This window comes from Vicia villosa, linkage group LG4 (assembly GCF_029867415.1).
Source record: "Vicia villosa cultivar HV-30 ecotype Madison, WI linkage group LG4, Vvil1.0, whole genome shotgun sequence".
Taxonomy (NCBI): domain Eukaryota; kingdom Viridiplantae; phylum Streptophyta; class Magnoliopsida; order Fabales; family Fabaceae; genus Vicia; species Vicia villosa.
The window spans coordinates 154,977,411-154,992,858 of record NC_081183.1 but is presented as its reverse complement, the minus strand read 5'-3'; the positions used below and the strand labels follow the sequence as shown (position 1 = coordinate 154,992,858).

General features: G+C 31.5%; 2 protein-coding genes across 2 annotated transcripts; both read left to right on the top strand.

The window, feature by feature from the left end:
• The first annotated feature begins 149 nt into the window (after positions 1 to 149).
• On the top strand, positions 150 to 10,394 carry LOC131598130 (uncharacterized). Its single transcript, XM_058870761.1, has 11 exons — positions 150 to 328; positions 416 to 499; positions 686 to 725; positions 929 to 1,072; positions 1,288 to 1,365; positions 1,452 to 1,481; positions 1,722 to 1,805; positions 2,621 to 2,700; positions 8,327 to 8,552; positions 8,643 to 9,093; positions 9,202 to 10,394. Exons 1-11 carry the CDS (start codon positions 150 to 152, stop codon positions 10,392 to 10,394), a joined length of 2,589 nt encoding a protein of 862 aa, XP_058726744.1.
• Positions 10,395 to 11,982: 1,588 nt separating this feature from the next.
• LOC131600016 (TMV resistance protein N-like) lies at positions 11,983 to 14,844 on the top strand. The gene is made up of 4 exons (XM_058872249.1): positions 11,983 to 12,810; positions 13,065 to 14,145; positions 14,237 to 14,538; positions 14,631 to 14,844. Exons 1-3 carry the CDS (start codon positions 12,335 to 12,337, stop codon positions 14,498 to 14,500), a joined length of 1,821 nt encoding a protein of 606 aa, XP_058728232.1. The 5' UTR covers positions 11,983 to 12,334; the 3' UTR covers positions 14,501 to 14,538; positions 14,631 to 14,844.
• Positions 14,845 to 15,448: the final 604 nt, after the last annotated feature.

Here is a 15,448-nt window from a genome sequence, read left to right as displayed (position 1 = left end):
ACTGTGAACCAAAGTTTATTTGTGATTTGTAGTAAAGATTAAGCCCATGATTTGAATCATTCCCCTTAAAAATTATGATTCCTTCACATAAACCCTAATGATGAAATCTGACAGGATGTTCATTGTTCCCGGAAAAGAGAGTATCTGTCATGGTACCCGATATTGTTTCGTTCATCAGTATAATTTCAGCTTGTGCAAATGTTGCTTCTAAAAAGCAAGGTAAGGACATTCATGGACATCTGGTAAAAAGCTTTTCCATACTCTTCTTTTTGCAGCAAATTCCCTTTTTGATTTTTGCTAAAGGCCTCATTCCTCATATTCTCTATTTGTAAGCGCTCTTTCTCACACTTTCTACAATCTCCACAATATTCTACCGCTGCATTCATATTGTGTGGACGTTGATGTGGTGTTTCAGATATGGATCAACTACCACTGCTCGTGATTTTGAAATCTATGATCTCAATGCTTCCTTTAAGGATCCTCTTATGCGTGCACACGGGTATGTACTACTCTTTCAAACATGGTTGCTACTATTGAGATTATTGAAATTATATTTTATTTATAGATTAACTGTCTAACTTCCTGTTTTTTTAATTTACCGAGTTCACCTATTTTAGGTAGCAATGAAAATTGCTAAAGTAAAAGGATAATTTGACTAACACAATTAAAAATAATGAAACTGCAGGGTGAAGCAGATCAAATCTGCATTCTATTCTCTTCCTAAGGTTTTTATTACCACATTTTGGTCACTATTTTGTCTCTTTCTTCATGTTGATTCAAGATGAGTTGTGAATCACTATTGATTACACTAGGCGAAGAAACCGAATTTATTTATGCATGGCCAACGCAAAGTTGCACATTGCGTTCATTTTACAGGGAGATGTTTGTATGAATTTACGCACCGTTGTTTGCTATCATTGAGTTGCAGTTGCGGAATCAGAAATATACGGGTGCTGGAACAAGTCTACCGCGTGACAGTTTCAAACAAGATGTGTTAATTGTTATTGTGCCTATTTTCGTCGAAAGTGGAATTATACTGCTTTTCTCTTTAACTAATTGCCTGTCATTTTCTGTTAGATTCGCTACGTAAAACTGTTTTGCAGATGCTCTGTAGGATCGTCGGCAGTTTGGTACACATCCGTACTGTGCATGAAAAGGAAGACGCGAAGCTGGGCTCACCGATCCAAGAACTAAAAGAGGCCAACACAAAGCTGCACATGGCGTTCATTTTACAGGGAGATGTTTGTATGAATTTGCGCCCTGCTGTTTGCTATCATTGAGTTGCAGTTGCGGAATCAGAAATATACGGTTGCTGGAACAAGTCTACCGCGTGACAGTTTCGAACAAGATGTGTTAAGTGTTATTGTCAGCAACTTTTTAATACAGTCAAGAAGCTGAGGATGTCAGCAACTTTCAACTATATGTGTTATCTATTCAATGCTAATTTACAGTTCTTTCTAATGACTGATGATTATATAGTGGTACTCAGTAGCATTTTTGCATTACTTTTGTATCTTTTTATAGTTATTATATTTTTCCGATTTTCTAATTCTTTCTGAGAACCAACTCTCTTCTTTTGTAGGGTCATCGGTCTTTGGCCAAAAGCCTGCTTTTGTAGATTTTGGCTTTACTCCTACTCAAACAAGTCCATTTGGAAGTAACACCTAACAATCTTAAATCAGCATTTGGAAGCAGCATATTTTTGTTTCTCTTTGATGTAGATACTAGCAGGAAATGCGAGAAAGGTGAGCGTTGTTCCGTTTGAAAGGCTTGATAATGGTGACGAAATGTTGGAGGCAAAAGAAGTAACACGAATGTTCCTAAAAATTGTAAAAAGGAAATGGAACAGTGGTAATGTATTGTTTTCTGCAGTTGAATGAGGTTTTGGTTCCTAATCCATTCAATCTTGTAGCACACCATTCACATGACCAATTTTAGAAGTCTATTCGACATAAATCATTCTGAGGAGTTGGAGATTTATCGTTATGCTGTTAAACAAAGCTGCAGTCATCTGAAAAGTAATTATTATTATCAATCATTTTTCTTGCCTGCTCATGTTAATATTTTAATTATAAGTGATTCATTTTCTCAGATGTTGTGTTGCTTATTATAATGTCTATGTAATTTGTATATCTTTGTTATTTTATCAATCTGTTTTTAATGAATTACGATTTAAATATGCAGTGTCGGTAAGTCTATATATATCTAAAGAGTTTTATTTATTTGTTTTAGCTACTTTGGAGGACTGGAGTAAATTGTTTTGAATTATTAAATCAATTCATTGTGGGACTAAACTAAAAACAAGATGTATCAAAGGTTAGTAATATAAACTCTAAGTGTCAAAAAAACACATTGAGACTTGTCCTTATTAGGGGGGTGAGGCTGAGTTTCATTTTTCTCCATTTCTCTTTTGGCTCTTGCTGAGGTGTTGTAGGTTTTGATGTAGTTCTTCTCTCCATTGCCCTTAGTTGTAACAGTATTTCTGCATTGCTTATGGTGTATTCTATTTTTGCTCCTCCTTTGTGTGAATTTCAGCAGACTTTTGTAAATGTTATATATAATGGTACTTTCTTAGTGTTGTGCTCTTTATTCTTTTGGTTATGCTTAATGTAATTGGTAGGGAGCTGTACACAAGGAGCATTCTGGATTTGAGGGCCCATGGACTTCTAATCTTCTCATTTTTGACAACTCATACTTCACGTAAGTCTTTTAAGGGTCCATGTTCACTTTTTTGGTATAATAAGAACACAATACATATTCCGTTATTTTCATTTTAGACTTAATCGCCTGCTGCCGATGATGTTCATGGCTCATCATGGAGTCCTTCTCACATCGGAGGTGGTTATGCAGCTTCTGCTAGACAACCCGATGACACTACATCGACTTTAGAGGGAACTGATTCTATAACTAGGCCAGCTTCAAATTATTCCTTTGATTTCTTTGATTTCTATGTTGCTTTATAATTCCTTCTCTTTGTTTTCGGGCGTCGTTGCTTCTGTTGGTTCTCACAATATGGTTGTGGTGTCTGCTATATAAACATGGCGGTTTGTGCGTAGTGGCTGATTTCATCGAATTTGGAGAGGTGATATGGCAGCAGAAAAAGCGACCATCACCAAAACTCTAACATCAGGATGATTTTATAACAGTTTCTCCCAATTCTTGATAAAAAAACAAAAGAAACTTTTCTGCAGTTGGCATGGATATTAGAGTTGATGATAGATAATGTTCTCTCTCAACATGTATATTTGAAGAAGAAAAAACGTTAGAAAGTGGATAACCCAAATAATTTAAAAAATAATCGTGTAAAATGCAGTTACAGTGTTGATAGTTGTGTATAGTGAGACATAATTTTTTTTACATCAATTATCTATATTTATTAGAACTGGAAAGTTTTTTTTTTTTTTATAGATTGAAGGGTTAATGAACTTTTTCGTCCCTTTAAATATTGCAGATTTTGTTTTTAGTCCCTCCAAAATTTTCCTTTAAGAAATCGTCCCTTCAAAATTTTTCTTCCGAACTATTGGTCCCTAACGTCAAATTTCGTAGCTAATCGGTGGCTAAAGTCGTAGCTAATTTCTAGCAAATTTGACGTTAGGGACCAATAGTTTAGACGAAAATTTTTGAAGGGACGATTTCTTAAAGGAAAATTTTAGAGGGACTAAAAACGAAATCTGCAATATTTAGAGGACCAAAAAGTTTATTAACCCTAGATTGAAAGTGGTTTAATTAGACGTCAAATGCAGTTACAGTGTTGAAAACAGTGGCGGAGCCAGGGGGTGACTGGGGAAGGCTACGGCCACCCCATTTTTTTTGAAAAATACAAAATGTATAGATTGGATTAGTGACTGGACAGACTACTTGCTACAAATTATCTTAAAGCAATGCTATTCTAATACACAGTAAAAAAAGAAACATATTCATTATAAACATTGGAATGAATCATTCTAATTAATTACCAATATCATGGTCCCACAAACTATTACTTTTCGCTACTCATATATCTATACTTCAATGCTATTTTTGTTTGTTTTTCCATGAACCTTCTTTATTCCATGAACAACTAGCAGTCCAAACATTTCAATGTCCAAATAATTGTTCTGACCTTATTTTTTGTTTTCTATTGTAAAAAAAAGAGTCACTTTTATTCTACAAACCTCATAGTAAAAATAAAAAAAATCAATAAAAAATAAAGACAACAATCAAATAAATTTTTTCTAAACCTTATAAGCATTGTTGAAGTCTGGCATTTCATAAAAGCATAAGTTCCAATCAATTTCATAGGACTTAACAATGTTGTTCTAAAAATGTGTATATATGTATTAGCTTGGTTTTAATTTCTAATGAATGAGAATTTTAATATTTAATATTTGTTAAAAACATTTTGCAGTGAAATTTAATTCTTTGTTCGTATTAGAGTTTGTGTTGATGAATGTGATAGAAAAAGACTTATGTGTGATTATTATTGTTAATAGATTTGAACATTTAAAAATTTTAAAAATAAATGTTTGGTAATACACTAACGAGGACTTGATGATCTCTCATTTTAGAGGTTGCATAATTTATATATTTAAAATTTTTAATTTATTTTGGCGGCCATCCCAAATATTTTGGTCTGGTTTCGCCACTGGTTGAAAGTTGTAAATGAGAGTAGTTCAAATGAAGGGTAAATGAGAGTTTTTGATACAGACTACTTATACAATGTATTGACAAAGACAAAACAAAGGTTCAAGAGAAATTATTCACCATCATTTTATGATACATAACTTTATACATAATTATAAAAAATTATCAATAGGTTATATGCCTATACTATTGCCAATAATAATTAATCAGTACGTGCAGAGTATTGCATCCACTTCTTTTAATAACTATGACAAATATACTTTAAAAATTGCAGAAACGATGTAAGAATTTTTTTTTAATCACCATGTTAACTTAATTTCAAATTCAATTATCTAACCAACAATATAAGAATTTTTTTAATCACCATGTTAACTTAATTTCAAATTCAATTATCTAACCAACAATATAAATTGAAGTGAAATGGTACAGCCATCATTGTTATTTCAAAAACTCTTTTTAATAGCAGAAGGAAAATGAGAATAGCTAAAATTTAAGAGTATAAAAAATTTGATAATAAACTAATTAACCGAATGTTATATAGAGCACACACTTGAGATAGAGATGAAGAAAGTATACAGTAAATGAAAATGGTAAAGAAAGAGAAACTAAATTTGTATGAGATGCAAATTAGTGTGTAAGAACAAAATAGAGTTAGAGAATACAATATAAAAATATAAAAAAAATAAAATTGAGAGTAATTTTGGAACATGTGTATAGTATTTTTAGTTTTTAAAATATAAAAAAATAATAAAATATAAAAATAATTAATTGAGAGTAATTTTGGAACAAAAATAGGTCAGCCAAAGAAGATATCTCCTTTATATATAGTTATAGATTTAATATTTTATGTATCTGACTTCCTACATGACTTAAAGTTGGACAAAAAATTGACTCTGATTAGTTTCATTTAGAATACAATTGGTCTTATCTCTCTCCAATCTGCATATATGATCAAAATGACACTATTACGCAAAACCTACAAAATGGTACTTAAAGTTAAATTAAGTGTAGGCTATCCTTCATCTCTTTGTACTTTGTATGAATTGAACTTTCTATAGTTATATATTTTGCAACATCTATAAAAAATTTACATCATAATTTCTCATTTTGTAATTTGTAATGCAACTCGTGTGAATTTGATCACTAAAATTATCAATTTATTGTTATATTTTAAGGAAATAATGAGAGAGATATTTGTAAATTTTACCAACTCCTGTGATTTTTATCACTGAAACTCACTATTTTCACGGATCACTATTACCACAATACATTTTTTAATTTAATCAACAAAATATTTATAAGTATTTATAATTATTAGATATTTTAGGTTTTATCATGTTGGTGATTTTCTATATATTTATTTTTAAATATTTGCAGGTATTCGTGACAATTTTCTTCTTTATTTTAAAACACGGGTACTGCTATGGTACGCATATATGATACTGATATTAAACTATTAATATTTTTTTAATAAGCAATTGATTGAAGAAATCGCACTAGGGATGCAACCCTTACAACAAAGAAGGAACTACATAGAAATGAAACAAGATAGAGGTAACTTGTACCAATCATAGAAACTAGACCGGGACGAAATATTGCTACACACTAACCATCTCCACGAGAAGAACATAACGTTATTGTACATCGCCTCAAAGCTATAAGAGACATTATCAAAAACGATTAAATTCCTCATGAGCCAAAGACTCCATAATGTTGCCAACCAAATAATATTAACGATGTCTCGAGTAGATGTGTTTCTCACATTCTCTTGAATAACATCAAAGCCCATAAACTCCTCAAGAGAAAAATTAATGTTGTCTCCTAACCACATATAAATCTTTTCCCATACAGCTTTTGATGTTTGACACAAGAAGAATAAGTGGTTCAAGGACTCCTCATGGCTCTCGCAAAGAACACAATTTAGATTGAAGGAATTATCGGACATACCTCTTGGCGCCAGCAAGTCCCTTGAAGGCGATTTGGAGATAAACATCCTCCACACAAAAACTCTGTTTTTTAGCGGAATGTTCGTCTTCCAAATGATATTCAGTCTCCGGATAATGATAGGGTGCCATGCTGATTCCTTCTGCTCGAAAATCAAATATGTAACCCTCGCAACCGTGAAAACTCCATCGAGCTTCTGCTGTCAAACGAAGGAATCTTCTGCTGTAGGATCCAGACTAACCGCGAGGACCATCTCCTGAAGCAGCTGCCACTGAACCAACATATATCCTCATGTCGTGCCTTGAACCTGATTAAAATCAGAACCAAACAATTGAACCAAGTTCCAAGATTGATTACCGTTCTCCCAAACAACTAACTCAACAACAGTACATAGCTTATTGGTTGATAGATCAAACAAATCCGGAATAAGACGGGAACATGATATTATTGATTAAACTGTTGAATATTAATGAGAACATGAAGTTATTGATCAAAATATTGAATATTAACGGGAACATGAAGTTATTGATCAAAATATTGAATATTAATGGAAATATGAAGTTAGTGATTAATATATTAAATATTAAAGAGAATATTAAATTACTGATCAAAATATTGAATAATAACGAAAACATGAATTTATTAATTGAAATATTGAATATTAATGGGAACATGACATTATTGATCAAACTATTGAATATTAACTGTAACATAAAGTTAATAATAAAAATATTGAATATTAAAGAGAATATCAAATTACTGATTAAAATATTGAATAATAAGGAAAACATGAATTTACTAATTGAAATATTGAATGTTAACAGAAACATGACATTATTGATGAAACTATTGAATATTAATTGTAACATAAAGTTATTAATAAAAATATTGAATATTAACGGAAACATGAAATTATTAATCAAACTATTGAATATTAATGGGAATATAAAGTTATTAATTAAATTATTAAATATTGAATATTAACAAAAACATAAAAATACTTATCAAAATATTGAATATTAACGGAAACATGAAGTTATTAATCAAACTATTGAATATTAACGGGAATATGAAATTAATAATTAAATTATTAAATATTATCGAGAACATGAAATTATTGATCAAACTATTGAATATCAACAGAAACATAAAGTTACTGATCAAAATATTGAATAACAATATAACTATTTTACTAACCAATATAAAGTTTATTCTCTTACTTAATTTTTATTTTCAATATTCAATATTTTAAATATTAGTATTTCTATAACTTTTTTCATTTTAACCCAAATTTAATCTTTTATTAATATTTTTTATTTTCTTCAATCCAAATGCGCGAAAACGACGGGTACCCGTGCGAACGCACGGGTATCACACTAGTTTTAAGCTTATGGTTGTAATTGTATTTGAATCAAGTAACTAATTAGAGTTGTATTTTTATGTGTTAGAAATAGAAAAGTATTTCAAAAGAAAATCAACATTAGAGTCTCAACAAGTTAATGAAGTGGAAAATACATCAACACAACCATTAGAGCCATCTTTGAAAAAAAGATTTTTAAATGTTGATTTGGATAATCTTCCTGCTGATCCTGGAAAGAGGAATCAAATGTCATGTTATCATCCAAATGACCGAGATGAAATTCGAAGAGCTTACTTACAAAAAGGACCTTTTCAACCAAAGGAGCATAATTTTCCACAACGACAAATTGGTACATCTTTACGTAAAGTTCAATCCTGATTGGTTTCTTGAATTTGGTAGTTGGTTAGAATATAGTGTATCAAAAGATGCTATGTTTTGTTTATGTTGTTACCTTATGAGATATGAGATAGGAGAACACAAAGGTTGGGATGCATTTGTGACTAAGGGGTTTTCAAATTGGGAAAAGAAAGATAGACTCAATGTCCATGTGGGAGGTCCTAATAGTGCTCACAATCAAGCTTTGAGAAAATATAATGCACTAATGAATAAAAAACAACATATTGAAGTTGCTATCAACAAACAATCTGACTTGATTAAGAGGGAATATCAGATTCATTTAACTGCAATAGTTGATTGTATTTGACTTTTATTAAAGTTGGGATTGGCATTTCGCGGTGATGATGAATCAATGAATTCAAAGAATAAAGGTAATTTTCTTGAGATTCTACAATTTCTTTGTAATAATAATGAAGAGATTGATAAAGTATTGAAAAAAGATCGGGGAAATCTCAAATTAATGTCACCTAGCATTCAAAAAGATATTGTGAAAGCTGCTACTTGTGAGACCACTAAAGTTATTATTGTTGATCTTAACAATGATTTGTTCTCTATTTTAATTGACGAATCTCGAGATGTTTCAGTTAAAGAGCAAATGGTTGTTGTTTTACGCTATGCAGACAAGAAAGGATGTGTCATTGAGAGATTTCTTGGCATTGTCCATGTTGCAAATACAAGTGCTATGTCTTTAAAGTTGGCACTAGAGTCTTTATTGACAAAGTACAATTTAAGCTTTTCAAGAGTTCGTGGACAAGGAAATGATGGGGCTAGTAATATGTGAGGGGAGTTTAATGGACTCAAAAGTTTGATTTTAAAAGAAAATAATTGTGCATTCTATGTTCATTGTTTTGCTCACCAACTCCAATTGGCACTTGTAGCGGTTGCTAAAAAGCATGATGATATTGCTTGGTTTTTTCTTGTAGTTAACAATTTATCTAATGTTGTTGGAGCTTCATGCAAGCGTAGAGATATTCTTATAGAAAGTCAAATTCTTAAAGTAATGGAAGCATTAGAGAGTGTAGAAATTTTAACTGGCCGCTGCTTGAATCAAGAAACTACACTAACAAGAGTTGGAGATACTAGATGGGGATCACATTATGGTACATTGCTAAGGTTGGTTTCTTTGTTTCCTTCTGTCTGTGAGGTGCTAGATATAATTTTAAAAGATAGCCTTAGTGCAGAGCAACGAGTTGAAACTCGTCAATTATTGAATACTTTGCAATCCTTTGAATTTATTTTTAAATTGCATTTGATGAGAAATATATTGGGAATTACTAATGATTTGTCTCAAGCACTACAAAGAAAAGATCAAGATATTGTAAATGCTATGACATTTGTTAAAGTATCAAGGGAAAGATTGCAAAATATGAGAGAATATGGTTGGTCTAGTTTACTTGATGAAGTGACATTGTTTTGTGAGAAGCATAGAATTGACATTATAGATATGGATGATGCCTTCATGTTACATGGAAAACCAAGGCGTAATGTTGAAATAGTTTCAAACTTGCATCACTTTCAAGTCGAGGTATTTTATCAAGTGATTGATAGACAACTTCAAGAGTTGAATAATAGATTTACAGAGGTGAATAGTGAATTGCTTAATTGTGTAGCAAGTTTAAGTCCACGGGATTCATTTTATGCATTTGATAAGGTAAAATTGATTAAGTTGGCTCGATTTTATCCGTCTGAATTTTCTCCAATAGAGCTCATGGGACTCAACAATCAACTTGAAAATTATATCATGGATGTTTGTTCTAGTGAACAATTTTCTAATTTACATGGAATTAGTGATCTTTCAAGAATGGTGGTGGAGACTAAAAAACACACTGCTTATCGGACGGTGTATTTACTTCTGAAGTTGACGTTACTTTTGCCTGTGGCTACAACAACAGTTGAAAGAAGTTTCTCAGTTATGAATTTTGTGAAGAATCAACTGCGCAATCGGATGAGGGATGAATTTTTGAATGATTGCTTGGTAACGTACATAGAAAGTGATATATTTGATGGTGTTGAAAATGAATTTTTTTTACAACACTTTCAAAATATGAAGACACGTAGAGAGCAATTATAATTCTTGAATATTAAGTTGTCTTCAATTTTTTTATATACATTAATATTTTGTTTTGTAATATTTAACTTTTTAGATATACATTATCATCATTTTACACATAAGTATTTATATGTTTTCTATAAATATTTATATTATGTGATTCTAATTTTTGTATAAAAAAATTTGATCTTAACCCCACTTATTAAAACTTCTGGATCCGTCCCTGGTTAAAGCAAAGCTTTGTGTGGACTTAGCCCATCACATGAATTGTTTGCATCTAATCAGATTTAAGCTTGAGACCTTAAGACCCGAGTCATCACCACTAGACCGACCCTTAGGGGTTATTAAGTAAATGCTACCGCTAGTAATCGAACTTTGGACCTGCAATTTACACTCATTTAACTCACCTATCTATATTGAGGTGAATTACTCCATCCCCTTATATGATATCTACTTTTAATATTATTTATTGACTGATCACCAAAGATTTGAGTGGTATGTCCGAACGAATACATGTTTAATCACCAGGGCCGGTCCAACCCGTTTAAAGGCCTAAAACAAATTTTAAAGTGAGGTCTTTAAAATATATTTCAAAATATTAATTTTGTGGTTGTTAAGAGTTGAACTAAATACCAATAGAAAAAGAGGCCTATATATTAACAATTCAACTACAATAATAATATACGTAATTCAAATATCATTATATATTTTTGTATTGAAATAAAAAAAATTTGAGGCCTTTTTTAAGTTCAAATTTTTGAGGCCTAAAACCCTAGCTTTAGCAGCTTGGCTCTTGGGCCGGCCCTGTTAATCACTAAAAAGATTAAATAATATAAAAAATGAGTAATCATAAAAAATAAATAAGATGAGAGTGAAACTTTAGGTTAGAGTTATCCATACAAATCTTTTATAATTACAAACATTTATTTTCTCATCATTCAACATCCAAACAAATCAATCAAACCTGTTTTTAGTCGACAAATATCAAACTAAACTAAACACTAATTTGATTCTTTGATGTTTTCTGGTATTCCCATAAAAAAGTTTATTAATACTGTCAAATAAATAATTTCAATTTTCTTTTTAAAAACATGAATAACTAAAATACTTTTTAAATTATATATTAGACATGCCATATCAATAATTTTATTTTTAAATATTCTTATTTTAATAGCTTTTATATTTTAAAATTACAAACCAAAATAGAAAACTAAAAGGATAAAATAATATAAGTTATAAAATTATTTTGAAATACGTCATGAAATAATGTTAAATTTCTCCAAGTATGATTGAGTTAATTTATGATTACATAATTTTAGTAATTTTGATTCATTTTGAAAATAAATAAGAGATAGCCCCCAGAAAAAGATACAGAAGTTCAAAGTTACTCCAATCCAAACTTGTTTCTACTTTTTTTTTTTTTTTTTTTACAAGAATGTAATTTCCCTTTCTTTCTATGAAGTTTACACGACGACCTCCTTTTTGAAGTCAATGCTATGAGCTCACTAGTAACTTACTTATAACGAGTCACTTTCCCTTTAGAAATTGGAACGCGGCTTTCCACACGCTTTTGGTTGTTTACTCTATTATTGATGGAGCACGATTCACGATGGATATATCTTTTCTACTAACCATTAGGGTTTCACCCGTACTTGTTATTACTGCTAAACCTTTGAACACCTTTTAATTTCTTTTTCATCATTTTGTTTTGCTTATAATATGATAGGCCGCAAGTATTCGACTATTTACAATATGAATTTTAAGTTTAAAAATCTTTTATAAGGGGAAAGTAATCTCTGGATCAGAATTGAACATCTCTTACAAATATATAGCTATTTTCGCACCAATGATAGTTGAAACCTTCATAAATAGTGTTTTGGAATTTAGGAGAAGAAGATTTTTGAAGAAGACTTGACAAAGAATCGAAGTCAACTGACAACTGAATGCTTATTGGTGTATAGATGGCTTCTTCTTCTGAGTCAAACTCAAAGCATCGTGTTTTTCTTAACTTCAGAGGAGAAGATACTAGATGCAATTTTACAAGCCATCTCTATGCTGCATTTTGTGGAAAAAACATCCAAACATTCATGGATGATGAGCAAATTCAGAGAGGAGATAGTATCTCACCAACTCTCCTCTCAGCTATTGAAAACTCCAACATTTGCGTAACAATTTTCTCGCAGGATTATGCTTCTTCTACATGGTGTTTGGATGAACTCGCGAAGATCATTGAATGCAATGACAAGAAAAAACTTGTTGTCATACCTGTTTTCTATCACATTGATCCATCTCATGTGAGACACCAGAGGGGAACCTATCAAGATGCCTTTGCCAAACACGAGGAGCGTTTCAGTGACAATCTAATCAAGGTACACAAGTGGAGAACTTCCTTGCATAAAGCTGCTAACTTAGCAGGATGGATTTCCTCCAAAAATAGGTAAATTTGCCATATATGGTAAATTATTTGTTTTTTAATAAACAAATCTTAGTTATTAGTATATTCATTGAAAAATATTTTTGATTGAATAGCTAATCAAAAACATTTTGACAGAAAAGCAATAGATTTTGAAAAATATTTATTTTGCGAGTATGGTAATATGCTATATGAGTTTAAGTATAATCAATCAAAGAAACAGTGGTTATTTGATCCTCACGTGTCTAATAATTTTGCAATTTTTCTTCTTCATCTAGGTCTGAGGCAGTTCTAGTTAAAGAAATTGTTGAAGTTATATTAGATAAACTGAAATGTATGGGCCCAAGTGTTCTAAAGAAGGGGCTTGTTGGAATTTCTCGACACATTGCACATGTGGAATCATTGTTATGCTCTGGGCCAGCTGACATGCATATTATTGGAATTTGGGGTATGGGCGGTATAGGCAAGACAACCATTGCAGATGCTGTGTTTGCAAAAGTCTCTTATCAATACGAGGGATGTTACTTTGCTGCCAATGTCAGGGAAAAATGGAGAAATCAAATAAAGTTGCGGAATAAAGTTCTGGCACAAGTGTTAGGGGACCAAAGCATTGATATTAACACCCCTACTATGAGTTCCAGGTTTGTGGTTGAAAGACTTAAATGTAAAAAGGTCCTTGTCGTTCTTGATGACGTGAGTTTATCCAAACAAATAGAATATCTTGTTGGAGGGCGAGATTGGTTTGGACCAGGCAGTCGAATCATAGTGACAACCCGAAACAAAGAAGTATTTAATGGTGGAGTTGATGGAGTATACCAAGTGATGGCATTGAATTCTCGTGAAGCACTGGAGGTTTTTAGCTTCAATGCCTTTCAACAAGACTGTCCACCAATGGAATACCAATACTTGACAGAAAGGGCAGTAGACTATGCTAAGGGCATTCCTCTAGCTCTTAAAATTCTGGGATCACATCTTCGTTTCAAACGACCAAAAGAACGGGAGAGTGCATTAGAAAAACTGAAGAAAATTCCCAAAGCTGAAATTTATGATGTGTTGAGATTGAGTTATGAAGGATTAGACCCTGAAGAGCAGAATATATTTTTAGACATAGCCTGCTGTTTGAAAGGAGAAACAAAAAGCCAAATAGCAAGTATATTAGATGCTTGTGGCTTCTCTACGGAAATTGGGATGAGAACCCTTGAAGACAAGTCTCTTGTAACTGTTTCTAAAAACAACACAGTACATATGCATGATTTGTTACAAGAAATGGGACGATATGTAGAATATATGAAAAAGCCTGGAGAACGAAGTCGGTTGTGGGATCCTAAAGAAGTTTACAATGTCCTAAAGTATTGCAAGGTAGAGATCAAATTGCTTAGTCCATACACTACATTAGTAAATTAATGTGCCCATCATTATGTTTAAATTTATTTACTCTTTTGTTTGTCAGGGTATTGAAAGTATTGAATGCATTGTCTTGGACATGTCACAAATCAAAGAGTTGACATTAAGCCCTCAAACATTTCAAAGAATGTACAGGCTAAGGCTTTTGAAATTTTATATACCCTCAGGCGATACGAGAAGAATCAATGTGCATATTTCCAGAGGTCTTGATTGCATGCCTGATGAAATAAGTTATTCAGATGGGACTGTTTTCCATTTAAATCCTTGCCAGCATGGTTTTGTGCTGAGAAGCTTGTTGAACTTGATATAAAACATGGCCGAATTGCAAAGCTCTGGGATGGAGTGCAGGTATTTTGTTAAAGCTTGTTTACTTCATAGACAAAGAATTGAGAAAAAAAATACACAACTTGTCAAATAAATTTTACTTTCTTATAATACAGGATCTTGTGAATTTGAAGTCGTTATGCCTAAGCGGTTGCAAGAACTTGGTTGAGCTCTCAGATTTGTCTTTTGCCTCAAAACTAGAAAAAGTACATCTTGATGATTGTACAAGCTTGTTGAATGTGAAAAGAAATGTCATAAACTGGTGGTTCATGCAAAAGACTGGTACTTCCATGGCCACTATTAAATTCAATGTTGCTTCACAATTACATACATTGAATATTGAGAGACGCGACAGCAGGACGATAGAAGTTACTTTAAAGGATTTATGTTGCGACACTTCCGAATATATGATCCTCGATAAGAAACAGATCGAGTTTTTAAAATATATAAAAAAACAAAGACAAAAAAGAATTTGTTCCTAGAATAAGAATTGTTTCTAGAACTAGTAAGATACCCGTGCTTCCGCACGGGTAAATTTATTTAATACGGTATAAAATTATTTAAATACGTGTAAATTTAAAATGAGTTAATTATAAAATGAACAATGATCATATAAATTCAATTATATTAAATAATATAATCATACAAAAAAATTAACATTTGAAAAATAAGAATTTTAATGCTCAAATAAAACAATTATTAATTAAATTAAAACATGTATTGTGTTGATAATGACCCGTGAAAAATACAATATAATAGCATAGTAGATTGTAACGACAAAGTATTAGACCGAAAATTGAGTCAAATATCTATGTTGTTTCAAATATTTATGCCATTAAAATGCATCTAAATTATTTGAAATGCAAAAAATGAGAACTATATTATAGTCGTAAATGAATGCCGATGTTAGTTGACACCTTAAAATGCATCTAAA